We start from the raw sequence: 17466 nt of genomic DNA, 5'->3' as shown, positions 1-17466 counted from the left end.
GATCTAGTTTCGTAACTTAGTTGTTTTGAATTGGGGATACATTTTCTCATAGAAACAGTGTTGTAAATAGTTCTTAAGTTCCAAGAAATCCCACCAAGGCTGTTTAGCCCATAATGTAGCAATAAAATGCAGAAAAGTAATGGGATAGCTTAAACAATTTTTGAATGTTGAATACTAGTATTTGAAGAAAAGTAACTTTAATTAGAAGATGAGGTGGTACATGAAAAATGCTGTGATTCCCAAAGGACTGTCTGAGCCCTTTCAAGGGTTCTGAGGGCACTAACTTCTTGTAATGTATACTGTCAAATGAAAATGTGCACATTTATTTCCCTTGGTATAATACTCTCCTTGTACTGTTCTCGCAGTCAGGATGAAGGAAGAGCATGAGTCTGGCCATGAGGAATTAGATTTCAGTGAGAAGAGAGTCTGGGACACTGGATGAGGTAAAATGAACTGTATGGCAGGTGGTATAAAATAGAGGAAAGGGAAGAAATATGGTGTGAGCATGATTCCACCTATAGGGAAGACAGAGTATGGTGGACGCAAGAAAGAATAGGGAAGAAAGAATACTGTGGAGGAAAAGATGGTAGATGGAAGCCATAAAATGGTTCAGGTAAGGTTGGCGCTGGCCAGACCAAGAAAATAATGGCGTTGGAGTTTTCAAGCGATCAGGCAGCATGCTACTATACTAGACTGTCAGAGGTGTCAGCAATGCAGATTGGGTCTTGATATACCTAAGGGGTCTCTGCAGAATGTAGAATTTGTATATTACCATATCCCCTCTGTTGATTTTGGTGATATACATACTGCGTGATTTTTTTTTTTGAGATGGAGTCTTGCTCTGTTGCCCAGGCTGGAGTGCAGTCGTGCCATCTCAGCTCACTGCAAACTCTGCCTCCCAGGTTCAAGCGATTCTCCTGCCTCAGCCTCCTGAGTAGCTGGGACTACAGGCACACGCCACCACACCCGGCTAATTTTTGTATTTTTAGTAGAGATGGGGTTTCAGCATCTTGGCCAGACTGGTCTTGAACTCCTTACTTTGTGATCCACCCATCTCGGCCTCCCAAAGTGCTGGGATTACAGGCGTGAGCCACCACACCCGGCCAGTCTTACTGACTTCTAAAGAAGGAACTTCAGAAACCCTTGCCTTCCGTGTAAAAAGATGTCAAGTTCCACTTGCCAGTCTTCCTCCATCCCTCTCCCTTCCTTCTTTTCTTCCTCTGGCGTTTACTAACTGACCCTGGGCAGACCACTTATTTCTCTTGGTCCCATTTTCTCATCTCTAAATGACAACACTGAAAACTAGATTATCTAGCCCTTCCAATTCTAAGCATTTGATTATGAAATTCTCCAAAATGACAAAACATAAACCAGGAGGACGAGACCTAATTATGACCACATCAAATAGCTGTGGTTTCCAAAGTGGTTATTTCTGATTATCACAGACGAGTCAGTTATCCAGCTTTTCTCCTCTTTTCTTTGTTCCCATAGGATAGGCGACCTCTTGCTCTCAGAGCTGTTTCAGGGGCATCGAAATTTATCTAGAAAAAGTGGTGTGGGAAGTGTGGGTTTTTCCTTCCATTAAAAGAAAAAATCTGTTCGCTCCTTCAACTCAAAAGGCTTTCTGGGTAGCCACAAGCAGATAAAACCTTATCTTTCCACCCTCGAGTTCTTCTTTTGGGCTTCATATGCACTGACTTGACGGGCCTTCAGCACAGAGAACAAACACCCAAAGGGTTCCCTCAGCGTCGGAACTGGCACCCAGAACCCCCAGCTCCCCGAGAGCAGCCGAGCGCAGGCGGAAGCGCGGAAGGCACATTTCCGGTGTCCGGACCAGAGCTCACCACACTTCCGGTTTCCCTACCGGGCGCTCGCCACACTTCCTGTTGATCCGGCTCGGCCGGGGGCTGGGCCGGGGGCTGGGCCGGGGGGAGGGCCGGGGGGAGGGCCGGCGGGCAGGCGGCGGCGGCCACTGGCCAGGCGTGGACGCGCGCGGGGCCGCCGCGGGCACGGAGTGTCCGCCGCGTCGCCTGAGCCCAGAGCCCGGGAGCACTGTCGGCTGCCGCATCTCCTGCCCTCTGTCCTTCCAACCCAGCCCTCGGCTGAGCCGCGCTGCACCATGCCCGCCGTGGACAAGCTCCTGCTAGAGGAGGCGTTGCAGGACAGCCCCCAGGTACCTCCCGCCGCTCCGGTGCCCCTCGCCCGCAGGGGTGAGGCCGAGGAGGCCCCTCCAACCCCGGGGTGGAGGCCGCGCCCCCGGCCGGGCAGCCGCGGGAGTGCGCCCGGCCCCCTCGCGGCACCTCCCCCCGGGTTCTCTCGGGGTGAGGAGGGGGCGGGCCGGGCCCTGAGTCCTGAGCCGGGGCAGAGCTGTGGAACCGGGGAGAGAGCCCCGCGGCCGGAGTCCTCATGTCGTGACCCCCCTGCAAACTCAGCTACAACTGAGGCTGCGAGATCTAAACTTTGACTCCATTTAGTAGCTGAGTGCCTCAGGAAAACCACCTTATTGTGCCTTGGTTTTGTCGTCTGTAAAATAGGAATAATAATTGTGTCTGCTTCATAGGGTTGTTAGGAGAAGTCAATGAGAAATACCTGTAAAGTTGTCAGCAGACAATGTCCGGTACAGATAATAAGTCAGTCTTATTACTGCTACTCCTAATGATGTGATGAGACCTGTGCCAGCCAGAATGAGAGGCAGAGAGCCTGGATCTCTTCCCGGCGGTACCAGGCCTCCTTTTGGCACCGTTTTCCCATTAGTGAAGAGAAAAATACAATACCTGTCCCATTTGTCGCACAACGGAACTTCATTAGCACACTCGAGATGAGTCAAGTCCTTTGAGCTCTGCAGATGAAAACTGGTGTGTAAATATAGCAAATGAGTGCAGAATGACATTGGTTCATAATTCAGCACATCTTTCCCCAGGGGTCTTTTGTTCTCCTTTGTTTAACATTTCCCCAGCTTCATACCTACACTCCTAGTTCAGCATCCCGGGTTTATTTAAGTAAGTACCTTTATTTCCTAGTGTCTCAACTCTTGAAAACTTAGAGTAAAATTAACCTGTTTTCGTTTCACACTTTCCCGTCTCTTTTGGGGTTCCTTTCCTTTTTCTTCTGAGTGAATAATACCTCCCAGGATGATCCTTGTAGGGATTTACCTACATCAACAGTTCAGAATAAGTCCGAAGGGCTGTATGCATAGGTGTCTTTTGTTCATTTCTTGTGATCCTCCTAGTGTAGATAAGTAAGGAACTGGAAGCAAGCTGTGTGTTTTTTTTTTTTTTTTTTGGTAAGTTTGCATCCATTGGACTGACTTTTTCAAGGCCCCTTTTTTTATGTAGCTGTAGACTCTTGGCATTTTAATCAGACTAAAGCCCTTGGTAGAAGGCATTTTGTCCATGCTCATATCTGGTGTGTGGAATCTGATAGCAATGTGAGATTTTAAATGATCACTTTGAACAAGGATCTCTGTTTGCCTTGCACTTGTGGGAACTGGGGTGCACAGAAATACCTTCCTTTTCTAACCTACATGGTGATGCCTAAGCCAGATTACAGAGGTTATACTGATTCTTGATGTTGTCCTCACAAACATCATATTCTTAATTTCCAGCTCTCACGTAAAGGAATATACACTGTTTCTGAGTGGCTTAAAGGATTTGCCCAGCTGTAAGGAAGTAGACAGGACTGTAGAGCAAGTCAGGAGACCTGGGTTCTAATTCTGGTTCTCACGCTCACTTAGGATGTGATGTGGGTGAGTCTCTTCATCTCCACCCTGTGGCTGGCTCAGTTTCCTAATCTGCAGAACATCTACAGAATGAAAGACAGGGAGGGAGCAGGTGATCTTCAAGATGCTTTAGAGTTAACATTGTGTCATATCTACATGGTGTATAGCTTTGAATTGTATATGGCAGAGGAGGTTTAGAGGCATTATCATTCTTATTTAATATGTTCCTTTTAATATAGGAAGTTTATTTGTCATTGCTTTTGAGACTTGGCTGTCACCCTTAAGAGGGCTCTTGACCATGCTGTTGTACAGAATGGAAACTGACTTTAAGAAGGTCTTTAATGGTCATCAGAGCGTATTTATGTACTACTCTCTTACATGTGACTTGTGCCTAATGTAGCTTTACTCCTGAGGTGACTCATAGACTTGGAACTGGAAGGAATCTAATCCATCCCCTTCATTTTATGTGCAAAGCATAAAAACAATAGCAAATGCCTGTCTCATGGATTTTATGTGCCAGGGACTCTTCTAAATGCTTTACATATATTAACTCACTTAATCCTCCCAATAGTCTTGAAGTAAGTTCTCTATTTAAATAACTAAGGAGCAGAGAAGTAATTTGCTTACAATTATACACCATAAAGTGACAGAGCCAGGACTGGAACCCAGCAACTTGCCTGTACTAGGGATATGGTTCAAGTTAGCCCAGCTATCTAGCACCAGGCTTTTCTGTCATCAGTGACCTAAAATGTTTCACTAAAAGGAAAAGATCCTAATAAACCATCTATTGTGTGTTTCTTCTAGTTTTATGAAGAGTAATTTTGAGAGTTGCTTCAGTAATGTGATTGCACAGGATTAATTAAATGAACACCAAAGCTTTTGTAATTGAACTGAGTGACCCAGGAAGAGCTGAATAGCAGTTGACTGACCTTAGACACATCTATTCATGGACTCCTTTTTAGTTTGCAGTGCTGCACGATGCATTGTAAAACTAGTCTGTGTGCATACACATGCATTATTTCTGCTTACCTCTCATATATGGAAAGCAGAACATTTTAGGGATTAAGAAATCTGCCTCCATTGCTGTTTAGAAGCCTCTGCTCCTTGCCTGGCACTACTGGCTGTTGGGAATGTGATGATAAGTAAGAGTGCCTGCCCTTGACTGGTTCACAGTTTGTTCCAGAGACAGATAATGAGGCAACAGTTCCGGTACAGTGTGAATCCTGCTGCGATAGGAACACAAATGCAGCTTTGAGCTCCTGCAGCTTGTACTTCTTCAGGGGCTTGTTCTCTTGTCCTGTAAGTAGTACACTTTTGAGGTAAGGTGAAGACAAGAGCACTGTCGCTTGCTCGGTTTATGTTTTGTTTCTTTTGCGATTGGCATAACCGAAACAAAGAAATGAAAGATGTAGTTCTGAGGTTATGCAGTTGAGTGGCCCAGCTGGGAACAGCCCTCTCCAACCAAATCAGGCCTTTCTTTCCTCAAACAAGATAATCTGAAAACATAACCTGGTGGTTTTATATGTCTTCACTGTGGAGATGTTTTGTGCTGTTCCTCTTTTTGTTTATAACCTATTTTTCCTTTCAATAGACTTGGTTTTTTTTTTTTTTTTTTTTTTGAGACAGGGTCTCGCTCTGTTGCCCAGACTGGGGTGCAGTGGCATGATCACGTCTCTGCAGCCTCAGCCTCCTGGGCTCAAGCGATCCTCCCACCTCAGCCTTCTGAGTAGCTAGGACTACAGGCACGCATCACCACGCATGGCTAATTTTTTAATTTTTGTAGAGACAGAGTCTTGCTATGTTGCTCAGGGTGCTCTTGAACTCCTGGGCTCAACCAATCTTCCTGTCTTGGCCTCCCAAAGTCTTGGTTCTTTTCACTAGGACATTCTCTTCCTCCACCAAATTATGGAGATAAGAACTTTGTTTATAACCTTAAAATTTTCTTAATAGTCAGTGGTGTTAACATTGGGCCATTACACAATTACACACTATTCTTGAGAATGTCTAGGAGTGTTTTATTAGGTAATACCCAGTTTCTTTAAGGTAAAAGAGTGATAGGGAGTTGAGGCTGTATGCATAGGGTGCTTGAATTTGTTTCTCTGGCGGAGCATACCCTTAAGAGTGTTGGGCGGTAGAAAATGGATGGAATTCCACTCCTGAATCTGCTACTGTTACTTTTGGCAAGTTACTCAATCTCTCTGAGGTTGTGTTTGGAGGTATGGAAAATAAAAATAAAAATAGCTATTTAGTTGAGTTGTTAGGAAGAACAAATAACATATGTAAAGTGTCTCCATGCTGGCATGCCATAGTAACCCCATAAATGATTGCTGTTGTTATAAGTGAGATATACCAGTGTCTTTCTGACCGTAGTGTGGGATTTTGAGCTACTGGTGTGCCTTTGCTTTATTCTTGGTCTCATTCCTTCTTTATGTCTCAGAATATCTCTGTTGTTCCAAACCAAAGTTTGCACAGACACAGTGTAGTAAATGAGGATAGGAAGTGTCCGAGGTAGCTGGTTATATTTTTTCCAGAGGTGATCACTGCCAAGTTAAATTAAAAAGGAAGACCAGAGTTTCCCTGTCAGTTCTAATGGGCATCACAGTCGCATGTCTACGGTATAAGGAAAAAGGACACTTGTGATGTAGTTCTCTGGCAGGTATTGTGGGCAGGAACATGGTAGTAGCATCCGGCTCCAGTCTGCCCCTGTCCTGCCTCCAGTCAGGGCTGTACGCTGTGGACCAAAGATCATGCTCGCTGATGAGAGCCACCCTACTGGTGACCTCAGTGCTGCCGACCCATTTACATCCCAGCCCTGCCACATTCCTACAGTGGGAGGTTGAACACATTTCTTAACCTTGATGAGCCTCAGTTTCATCATCTGTAAAATGAAGTTAATGGAACCATGGAATCTACCTCGCAGAGTTGCTAGAATTAAATGAAATCACATATGTTTAGTGCCCAACACAGCATCTGGCACATAGTTGGTACAGAGTGAGTGGTAATTTTAGTTTTCTTCTACCCTCTTTGTGGAGGACATTCATGCAAACCCTCTCTTTCCCTTTTTACCTCTTTTCTTCCAGACTGTTTTTATCCCTAAGAGTATTAAATGCAATAAACAGGATTTGGCTAAATGGACATCAGTAGTATTTTTGAAAAAACTAGCCACAATCCAGTTACATCGCTTCTCATTCTCCTAAAGCAGTGTTTTTAACCTACTGGTTGACATCCATTAGTAGATTGTGAAATCCAGTGGGTCACAACCACAATTTTTGTTTACAAATGGAATAGACTAAAATAGGAAAAAGCCACAATGTGTATACATATTATCAATAAATATTGTTTGGGAAAACCTTTGTTCAGGTCCTGATATATTTCATACTGTGGTTTTCAGTTTTTAAAAGTTCAGAGAGCTCTTCTAACACAAATTATACACTGTACAAATTCTGTGTTGTTTTTCTTTCACTGAGAGCTTTTTTAAACATGGTGTTACAGTTTCCTTATTCATTATTGCACTGTGGCTCTTCTGTGGATAAGCATTGGTACTGAAGACAGTACATTAGTCCTGGTGTTTTTAGCCTGGAAGACTGGGCAAAGCGGGATAAGCATGCATTGCTGTGAAGCGCATCAGAGTTTTGGAGCAGAGTTGGGGTAGAGCATGTATGGTGGGAGGTAATGATCCCAATGCATAGGTTCTTATTCTCGTTTGTTGAGGGTGCTTTGGGGTCAGTTACTGTTCTCTTACCTGAAATAAGTTAGAAAAAGAAAAGGAGGAATTGCAATTTATTTGCAGGGAAATAATGAGCCTTTGTGAGTTATACTTGGTAAAGTGCTTTGATATCACCTCAAAGGCATTCCTGAAACTTACTCTTCATTCTATGCCTAATGGGTTATATTTTGAAGTTGTGATCCAATTATTGCTAACATAGTATTTTAAATTCCCATTGTGCTGGGCACATTAACCAAAATCCCTTGAGTAGATCTGCCTCTGTGCACCTTGATTCTTGTTTGTACACCATCCAGTACGTAAATATTTCTCTAGTGCTTTTTGTGTTCTAAGTGCTGTGGATGAAAATGATAGGAAATGCCTTTCAGCTTAGGACTTTGCTCAGCTGCTCTCAGAGTACTGAGGAGTTTGTCTTCCTAAAAACGGTAAACTAGCATTCTTGTTAAGTTGCTATTTGAGTTTTATGTCCAGAGCTGCTGCTGGTGGGCCCAGGGGATGTGAAATTTCTTGGCCGTGAGTTTGAAAATGGTTGAATAAAATATAATTAAAAACAAGCAGGCCAGGTGCGGTGGCTCACACCTGTAATCCCAGCATTTTGGGAGGCCATGGTGGGTGGATCACCTGAGGTCAAGAGTTTGAGACCAGCCTGGCCAACGTAGTGAAACCCTGTCTCTACTAAAAATACAAAAAATTAGCCAGGTGTGGTGGTGGGCGCCTGTAATCCCAGCTACTCAGGAGGCTGAGGCAGGAGAATCCCTTGAGCCCGGGAAGCAGAGGTTGCAGTGAGCCGAGATCGCACCATTGCACTCCAGCCTGGGCAACAAGAGCGAAACTCCATCTTAAAAAAAAAAGAAAAAAGAAAGAAAGAAAAAGAAACAAGGAAATCGTAGTACCATAAGAGGAAAGAATGACACACTCCTACACTCCTGCAAGACATCCAAGGTTACAGAAAACCAGACTGCTGGTTCCTGCTGGGATGATCACACTACAGCTGTGCTAGGTGACCACACCCCAGGTACACAGGCCTGACCTGTGTTTATCTTATGGACTTGAGAGGAGAGGCTGCCCTTTTAAACACTTTTTTTATTGGATAGACTTTACTGGTGCTTAGGCAGGGCCTAAAGTCAGAACAGATACTAGCCCTTCAGTCATAATCTTTTAAAAACTGGCTTTTCTGGCTCCAATTCTGAAATTGCCCTGACACTGTAGTCTACAGGATTAGAAAGTGAGTTCTAAACCAGAGCTCTAGGAATCAAATGGTACTGGTATTATCAATAAAAGAAGCCAGGGAACCAACAGGTACCTTTCTTTCCTCCCATTCTGGTTTCTGCATGTGTGGGTGTGTGGATCTTCCTCCTCCTCTGTAACTTTTCCACTTAGAAATGAAATTGACCTTTTCTCTTCTTTTCTTCCAGACTCGCTCTTTACTGAGCGTGTTTGAAGAAGATGCTGGCACCCTCACAGACTATACCAACCAGCTGCTCCAGGCGATGCAGCGCGTCTATGGAGCCCAGGTATGCCGCCACCGCTCACCCGGATACCACAGAGTGGGCATTCCCTCCCCTCATCCTGAACTTACCTCAGAGGTTGAGAAATTGGAATCCAAAAAACATCATTTAAGATTTTGAAACAAAATCAGAATTGTTTTCTCACTACTTTCTACCTCAAAAACCTAAGGACAGTCTGTTCTCATTGCTTAAGATAAAGAGTGATTTTTCTGTAATTAGAACCATTAGAGATGGACCACATAACTGCTTCTAATTTTTTTTTTTTTGAAATTCAACGCAGTGGGAAACATTTGAGTCTCCTCTTTCTACTTGTGAATGAGTGGGTCCAGTATTTTGACACATACTCTTTGTCTTTTTCATAAATGGGCAGAGTCTTAGATGTCAGTGTGGGAGAGCAGAGATGTTTTTTCAACTGCTTCCTCTGAAAAGACTTGAGTCACAGTTCTGAAACTATCGGGTGGCTTCTTTGTTTTGTGGAATAAATATCTCTGGCTTGCAAAACCACGCAAAAGAAATTGCTGAGTAGCAAAAGTGAATCTTTTTAACATCAGGAAGTGTCCATGTATGTTGCTTTCTAAGAGAAGATTTATGAGTTACTTAAAAATAAAATGCTGGCCGGGCGCGGTGGCTCACGCCTGTAATCTCAGCACTTTAGGAGGCCGAGGCAGGCGGATCACGAGGTCAGGAGATTGAAACCATCCTGGCTAACACGGTGAAACCCCATCTCTACTAAAAAAAAAAAGAAAAAAATTAGCCGAGCGTGGTGGCGGGCGCCTGTAGTTCAGCTGCTCTGGAGGCTGAGACAGGAGAATGGCGTGAACCCGGGAGGCAGAGCTTTCAGTGAGCCGAGATTGCGCCACTGTACTCCAACTTGGGCAACAGAGCGAGACTGTGTCTCAAAAAAAAAAAAAAAATGCTTTATGTTATAAAGCATTGAACACATCACAATATTATGGTAACTGATCATTTTCATTGTTGATTCCTTGCTGACTTAAATCTTATGTGTTGATGTTTTTCTCATTAATAATCTCTTAAGGAATATAGATTGGGCATCCCAAATTTGAAAATCCAAAATCTGAAATGCTCCAAAATCTGTAACTTTTTGAGTGCTGACATGACACATAAATGAAATGCTCATTGGAGCATTTTGGAGTTTTGGATTTGGGATGCTCGACTGATACAGCAAATTCTTCAAAATCTGAAAAAATCCTAAATCCTTCTGGTCCCAAGCATTTCAGATGCAGGATACTTAACCTATACCACATTCAGTAGTATATAGCTCTTACTAATCATATATAGTCATTTCTTATTACATAGCTCCACCACTCATATTCCTGCTCATTGTTTTATTAGTCATTTCCCATCATATGGGAATAAGACTCAGTCCTTGCCGTTGGGGAGCTGACAGTTGGGTTGGGAGGCAGACAAAGCAATCACCAGAGAGCCTTAGATGGGCCAGGAGAGGAGGGCCACCTAACCTACTGGGGTTGTGCTGGGCACCCAAAAGGAGGGTGATTGTAAGGGTTGAGATTTATTGAATACTTAATAGCATCCAGGAAGTTCCAGGGGCTTTTATGTTGATTATTTTTTTTAAATTCCCCTAACAACTCTGAGGTAGGTATTAATATTATTATGCCTATGGTATTTTTTGGGAGACTTAAGGATTCTGATGGTGAGAAACTTGTCCAGGTGCACCCATTTAATTCATGGCAGAGCAAATCAGCTGGAGCCAAGCTGAGACTCTTCACTCCTAAGCATAGGGGAGGTGGCAGTAGAAGTGGAAAGAAGCAGCTGTACTTGAGAGGTATTTAGGAGGTGGATTGGTGATTGATTGGGTGTGAAGGGGTCAGGTGGTAAAGGATGAATCAAGAATGATGTTCAGGTATTCATCTGGAACGGCAGGGTGGATAGATGGGAGAACACAGGAAGAGGCGCAGGATGCGTATGTGTGTACGTGCCTGTGAGTGCATATCTGTTATGGGGATGCCCTGCTGTAATTCTCTCTGGAAACACTGATTTTGAGGAGTCCATGGGACATCAAAGTGGGTAAAGAGATCTTGTTGAAAGTTCACATGCAGAGTACAGGGCTGGAGATATAGATAGGCAAACTATGCAGTAATGTGTAAGTGTAACTTATTAATTAGAACTAGCTTTGGGCCGGCCTGTAATCCCAGCACTTGGGAGACCAAGATGGGAGGATTGCTTGAGGCCAGGAGTTCGAAACCAGCCTAGTCAATATAGTGAGGCCCTCTCTCTACACAAAATTTTTTTAAATATTAAAAAAAGGACTAGATTCTTGTTTTAATTTTTAATTTTCAGAGACAGGGTCTTACTCTGTCACCCAGGATGGAGTACAATGGCATGATTATAGCTCACTGTAGCCTCCAACTCCTGGGCTCAGGTAATCCTCCTGCCTCAGCCTCCTAAGTAGCTAGGACTACAGGTGCATACCACCACACCCAGCTAATTGTTTTTCTTTTTAATTTTTGGTAGAGATAAGGTCCTACTATGTTGCCCAGGCTGGTCTCAAACTCCTGGCCTCAAGTGATCTGCCTTAGCCTTCTGAGTAGCTAGAAGTAGTTTTAATGACCAAAAGAATTATGTGCTCATCTGTGATTTTATGTGTTTTGTTAAGACATTCAGAATTTAGATATATGAGAACTTCGTCAATTTTTAATTTGTTTTTGTATTTTTCCCTAAATATTCTAAATTTAAGAAAACAGGAATGTTCTTGCTGGGCTTATACCTGAAATTGCTTGCTATTCAGCAGTTTGTATTTCGTCACTAAGTGATTTGTCTCTTATTTAAATTAAGGCCTAAAAACCCCAAGACATAAGAGACTGTGTCTCTGCCACTCTGAGGAGTCTCTGTTCTGCCTTTCGGTGTCTGTCAGAATCGTTTACTTGGGGATATCCAAACACTGTCTCATGCATTTTTTTCTTTTGAGGCAGAAAACGACATTTTGCCAAAATTAAGTGGGTCTTTCCTTTCTAGAGGCTGTAACCCAGCTTTTAATGCGCAGCATATGATCATCACGTGGGTTCTCCTGCTGGCCAGAAACCCTTCCTCCTGCCGCAGCGTTTCCTGCAGCAGAGGGTGGTGAGAATGTCTGGTTAGTGCTGCCAGATTCAAAGACAGAGTCAAGCAGTGATCAGCTGTGTTCAGATTGGCTGGGCCAGGGGCACTTGGTTTTTCAGGTTTCTTTGAAAACTTAGGTGTTTTGTTTTTAATTGAAGAAAGAAATCTTTTCTGATTCCTCTTTTGATCTGTTTGTTTTCATATATATTTTTTAAGATAGTATATTTCTCAGTGTTTTCATTCAAGTTTTTTCCCCTAAAGTTATGTTTTCTTGGTTTCATTGCACATTATTCCATAAATATTGTACACCTAGGCAGGTTGAATTTGATTGATAGAGTTTCATAATTTCCTTTTTAAAAACAGTCTCTGCAAGGTACAGGTTTTCATTATCATATTTTCAAAAGCAGGCTTATGCTGCTGATAAATGATAAGTGTTCATAAAAGATATTTAAATCAGACTACACGGTAAATTTCTGGATGCTGATATTGCGAATGCCCTTCAGAGACCTTAGTTTTAGAAAGAGGAAGAACAAGAAAAACTGGAGGAAAACTTCTATGAGCAGTTTTGCTGATTGTGGCTAGTTTGGGGAAATTTTAAATTTTGTTTGGCGTAACCTCTAGAATGAGACTAAAGGCTCTAAGCTGTTTGCAGCATCTTACAGTAGTCCCTGGAGTCACATCTGGTAATAGTCCATTCTGGGTCCTTTGAACGAAAGAAGCAGTATACCCTCCCAATGCATTAACAGAGAAGAGCCTGGTTACTTAGAACACTCTATTTTTCAAACTATTGGCTAAGTAAGTTAAAAACTTCAGTTATGTCTAAATAGATGCATATGCATATATATTCAGTTAATTCTGCTCAAATTTTGCATTCAACACATTTGATACTTATTTTCATTCTGTATCTCGGCCATAATATTCTTTCTTTCCTAAAGAGCTTTAAAATTTTCTAATCTTTTAAAATGGATTTGTTAGGGGCTTACAGTGAAATTTATTTAGGTCATCTTGCTTCTCCTCTCAGCTGTTGTACTGAGAAAGTGGGGGCAGGGGTGATAATGTTCCTGGCCGGCAGGGCAGGAAGGCTGTCCCCAGCAGTATTCACGAAACCTGGCAACCCTCGTAACCTGGCATTCTCTTCCACCAGATGACAAACCTTTGCAGTTGCTACCTTCAGTCTGTATGAGATTTTTTGGTTTTGTTTTTGCTTTTTTTAAGTAAATTTGGGATGGAATTTTTTTGAAATGAGAACCATGATTAAGACTCTCACTTTCCTTCAGCAAAGCAGGTTTAATTTAACACAGTTACATGTCTGCACTCGTTCTTAACCAAAGCTATCGGAATACAGAACTACTGATCCTGAAAGCTGATCTTAAAACTCCTGATCCTAGAAGCCTGAATTGGAGGTGGGAATAGTATTTTCTCAAACTGGAGTAAAGACAGTGGGAGGGAATAGGAGTAAAGTATGCATAATTTGGTATATAAAGAAAAAAATACTTTTCTTTAGAATGATGATATAGATAGCAAGCTCAACAAGTGAATGTACCGACTGGGAAACCAGATGAGAGTAGTGAGCATCCAGAATGTGAGCTTGTCATGGGGGAGGGAGAAGCACAAAGGAGGCAGATCAGGGTCACAGCTGCGTGTTTTAATAGTGAAAATAGTGGCCTTTCTTAGGCATATAAAAGTGCCACACACTAGGCTGGGCACTCAGCTTTCACAACAGAGGAGAGGTATTTGTATAGTATGTACTTACAGATGAGGAAGCTAAGACAGAGAGGTTAAGTAGCTTGCCTAAGGTCACACAGCTGATGAGTGGTAGAACCAGAAGTTTAAACCCAGATCTTTGACTGCAAAGCCTGCGCTCGCTCTTAACCATTATGGCTTCCTCTCCTGACACGCTAGCCACCATTAATGGCAGCAGAGGCCAAAGAAGTGTGAGCTTTTAGAGGCTCCTCTTGTCATTATGGAAGAACCACCCCTGTTTATCAGCCCATAGCTTTGTAATATGTGAGAGGCAGGACCCAGTTCCTTTTTGTATCCCAGAGTAATTTTCTTGGGTTTGTTGTTGTTTTTTTTTGAGACAGAGTCTCGCTCTTTCACCCAGGCCTGACTGCAGTGGGCGCGATCTAGGCTCACTGCCAGCTCCGCCTCCTGGGTTCACACCATTCTCCTGCCTCAGTCTCCCTAGTAGCTGGGACTACAGGCACCTGCCACCGCACCCGGCTAATTTTTTGTATTTTTGGTAGAGACAGGGTTTCACCGTGTTAGCCAGGATGGTCTCGATCTCCTGACCTTGTGATCCGCCCGCCTCGGCCTCCCAAAGTGCTGGGATTACAGGCGTGAGCCACTGCGCCTGGCCCACTTTCTTGGTTTCATTAGTTTTTATCCATAAATGTTCTAATCAGTGTGTTTTAGCAGCCCTGAAAACCAGTCACATTGAGGCTTATCTGACAGGGACTGAGAGGAGGTGCATATGTAGCTTAAGGTCGGAGAGAGCAGAGGGCCTAAATGGCTCTTGGAAACGACTTCATAGACGTGGGTCCCGCACTTGGTCTGCACTTGGGTCTGCAGCTTTCCCTCATGCTGGCATTGGTAGCTTTCAGATAGCAATCTAAAAGCTATTGATTGCTTTTAGATTATTCTGGGCGAGGCTCATACACTCAGGTACAGGAGTTAAGTGTGTGACCTTGGACTTCACAGATCTGAGTTCCAGTCTTGGCTCAGCCACTTGCTGTGTAACCTTGGGCAGGTCAAGCCATCAGTTGATTGCCTGAGTTTCCTTATCAGCTAAACAGAGGCCATAAGAATACCCACCTCGGAGGGTTCTTTTGAGTTAATCATGTTAATACCTGTAAAATGCTAAGATGAGTCTCTGCTCACAGAGTGCTCTCGGTGTGAACAGAACCGTCTTCTGTTTTATGATAATAATAGTTACAATGGCACTGTACACTGGCACTGTTATTTGGGTTAAATAGTTTAGTCCTCTCATCTTTTCTTGAAGGAACAGCAGTATGTGCCATCTTTGCATCCTCGCCGAACATTTGATATTTGTTCCTCAAGCCACCTCAGTCTGGTCTTGGCCTCTACCTTGCATGGGAGGCTGCTTAGTGCCTGGCTCACAGCCTCTCTCCGCTCTGCCCATGGGCAGCATCTGATTCTGTTAACAACACCCCCCTCGAGACTGTCTTCCATTGGTTCCTCTGACAGGCTGTCTCCTGGCCCCCTCCTGGGCTCTGCCCCTTGCTCTTGGTGGTTCCCTGAAGTCTTGGGGTCCTGCAGAATTCCTTTGGAGTCCTCCTCTGGTGAGTCTCTGTCCACTCCCTGGGCAAGATCACTTTAGCAACTGCCTGGCCATTTCTGAATCCTTTTCTAGCCCTTGCCACTTTCCAAACTCTGGGTCTTTATTCGAAACAGCGTTTGCCTGTCGTCACTGTGCAGAGTTAGCTTTAGCTCTTCCCCTGGGCAATTGCAGTTCCTGTCGTCAGGAAGATGTCTTCCCCCTTTCACTCTTCCTCCACACTGCAGCTGGATTACTTCAAACCTTCCCGTCACCTCCTCATCTTCAGACGCCTCCGTGGCTCTTTGTAACCACAAGGAAAAGGCGTAAAGTCCTCAGCAAGGCATGCTAAATCCTTCATGAGCTGCATATCAGCCTGCTCTTCTTGTCTTGTTGCTGGCTGTTCCAGAACATGCCAGACCCTTTGCACACCCTCCACTCTTGCTATGCCACTCCTGCTGCCTGTTTCTTTATCAACCCATTGCCCTGGCAGATGTCCTTCCTGGCCTCTGAGACTGACCGCAAGCCTGACAAAGTTTCTCTGACACCTTTTCTTCCTTCCTCCTCTCCCTTCCTGGCCAAAGTGCCATTGCCCTTCACCAGGGGGCCCAAATGCCTTGTACACTTGTTGGTCAGAGCACTTAAGACGTAGTGATGGGGTTTCCTTGTCCCTTCATAGACTGTCAGCTCCCAGAGCTCAGAGTTAGATGTTGCCAGTGCCCTACACCATGTCTGGCCCCATTCAGTGTTTGGTGGGTAGCAGTCTGGCCCTATAGGTGTTGAATGAAGGACTGAATTTGGGACAGCTCCACCTAAAAGCAAGGACATCTCAATGGCACACTTTTTTGTCATTTGCAAATCCATATCCCCTCCTCAGTTCCTTGGCTGAAGGCACCGTTCTCCATCTGGCCTTCCACATGGGCAGCACAGTTCTTTCTGACTCCCCCGCCTTCCTCACTCACCGCACCCTGCTGTTTCTGCCTCAGAAACACCTCCGTGCCCCGCTCTGCACTGTCTGCCTCAGGCTCAGAACCTTGTGTATCTCAGCTTCTCCAAGTGGCCTCCTGATCAGTCCCCCTCATCTGTTCTCTCTCCCACTTCAGTGTTTTCTTCCCACCACCACCACTCCTGGTTTTCTTCCGCCCATGCCTGAGCTTCTCATGCTCCTGCCTGAGTTCCTTGGTGCTTCCCCACTGCCCCTGGAATAAAGTCTAGGTCCAGCAGGCATGCCCCTGTGGCTTGCTTCGCATGAGACGCTCCAGCCGCATTCTTGTCACACCCCTCACTACTCTCTGTGTGCATCCTGTCTCGAGGGGCTCCTGAACTAGTGCGACCCGTGACCACCAGCTTTGTGATAAACACTGGGTACTCAGTGTGACTAGGCAACATCTCCAGCCAAATAGTTGGTATAGATCGATGTGGATTTCCTCCACCCCGCTCTCTAGCCTCTCCATTCATATTCACTGTGGATGCTGCTGCACACAGAGGCCCTTGGGGGTTTCAGGTGACAGTTGCAGTTAGTTAGCTTTCTGTGCCACAGAAAGATAAACATTCCTTTGCCAAATGCCCAGTTTTCCTTTCGGGCTTGCTGGCCACTTGACTTTCTGCCTTGGCAACAGCCCCAGGAGGTTCTGTTGAGCATGGGAGATGCCGTCAGCAGACTCTCCTCAGGGTGTCCTTTCAGGGCTTCTCACCAAGCGGTGTATAGTGTAGATGGCAGCCAGGGCGGTCCAGAGTGCCCAGAACAATGCTGCTCATGGAACTCCATTGAGAATTCCCATTTTAGGCCACCTCTTTTGCTCTTCTACCACTAGAAAAGTGTGGGACTTAGGTTCATATCTGTGGGCCCTACAGGTCCTGCCCACCTGAGTACTGAGTAGGTGCAATTTTGGACATTAGATTGGAATAGCACAATAGTCAGAACATGAGCTTTTGATTTCAAGTCCTGCATTGAGTTGTTGCCTGCCAGTCACTAGTCATGTGGCTTTAGAAAGTTATCTATCCTTTCTGAAGCTTAGTCTCCTCATTTACAAAATGGAAATAATAATAGTGTCTACTTCATGGGTGCACTGTGAGGATTAAATGTGATAATATATAAAAAACATTTAACAGCAACATCAAGTACTTAGGACAGACTCAGGGTTAGCAGCTATCTTTATCG

The 17466-nt window shown here is 44.4% G+C and overlaps 1 protein-coding gene across 3 annotated transcripts in view; it reads left to right on the top strand.

Annotated features, from left to right (window-relative positions):
* The first annotated feature begins 1926 nt into the window (after positions 1-1926).
* Positions 1927-17466, top strand: part of APPL2 (adaptor protein, phosphotyrosine interacting with PH domain and leucine zipper 2) — a 63539-nt gene continuing 47999 nt past the window's right edge. For 2 of the 3 annotated variants that reach the window (XM_055239487.2, XM_055239485.2), the window contains exons 1-2: positions 1938-2173; positions 8858-8956. In XM_055239487.2, the coding sequence (XP_055095462.1) occupies positions 2120-2173; positions 8858-8956 (153 nt within the window). In that variant the 5' untranslated portion in view covers positions 1938-2119. Of the gene's footprint in view, positions 2174-8857; positions 8957-17466 lie in introns of all 3 variants that reach the window. The other variant, XM_055239486.2, reaches the window with a different exon arrangement.

Source organism: Symphalangus syndactylus, chromosome 13, assembly GCF_028878055.3.
Source record: "Symphalangus syndactylus isolate Jambi chromosome 13, NHGRI_mSymSyn1-v2.1_pri, whole genome shotgun sequence".
NCBI classification, from domain to species: Eukaryota; Metazoa; Chordata; class Mammalia; order Primates; family Hylobatidae; genus Symphalangus; species Symphalangus syndactylus.
Note: the sequence above shows the minus strand (reverse complement) of the source record. Positions and strands in the feature narration are given on the sequence as shown.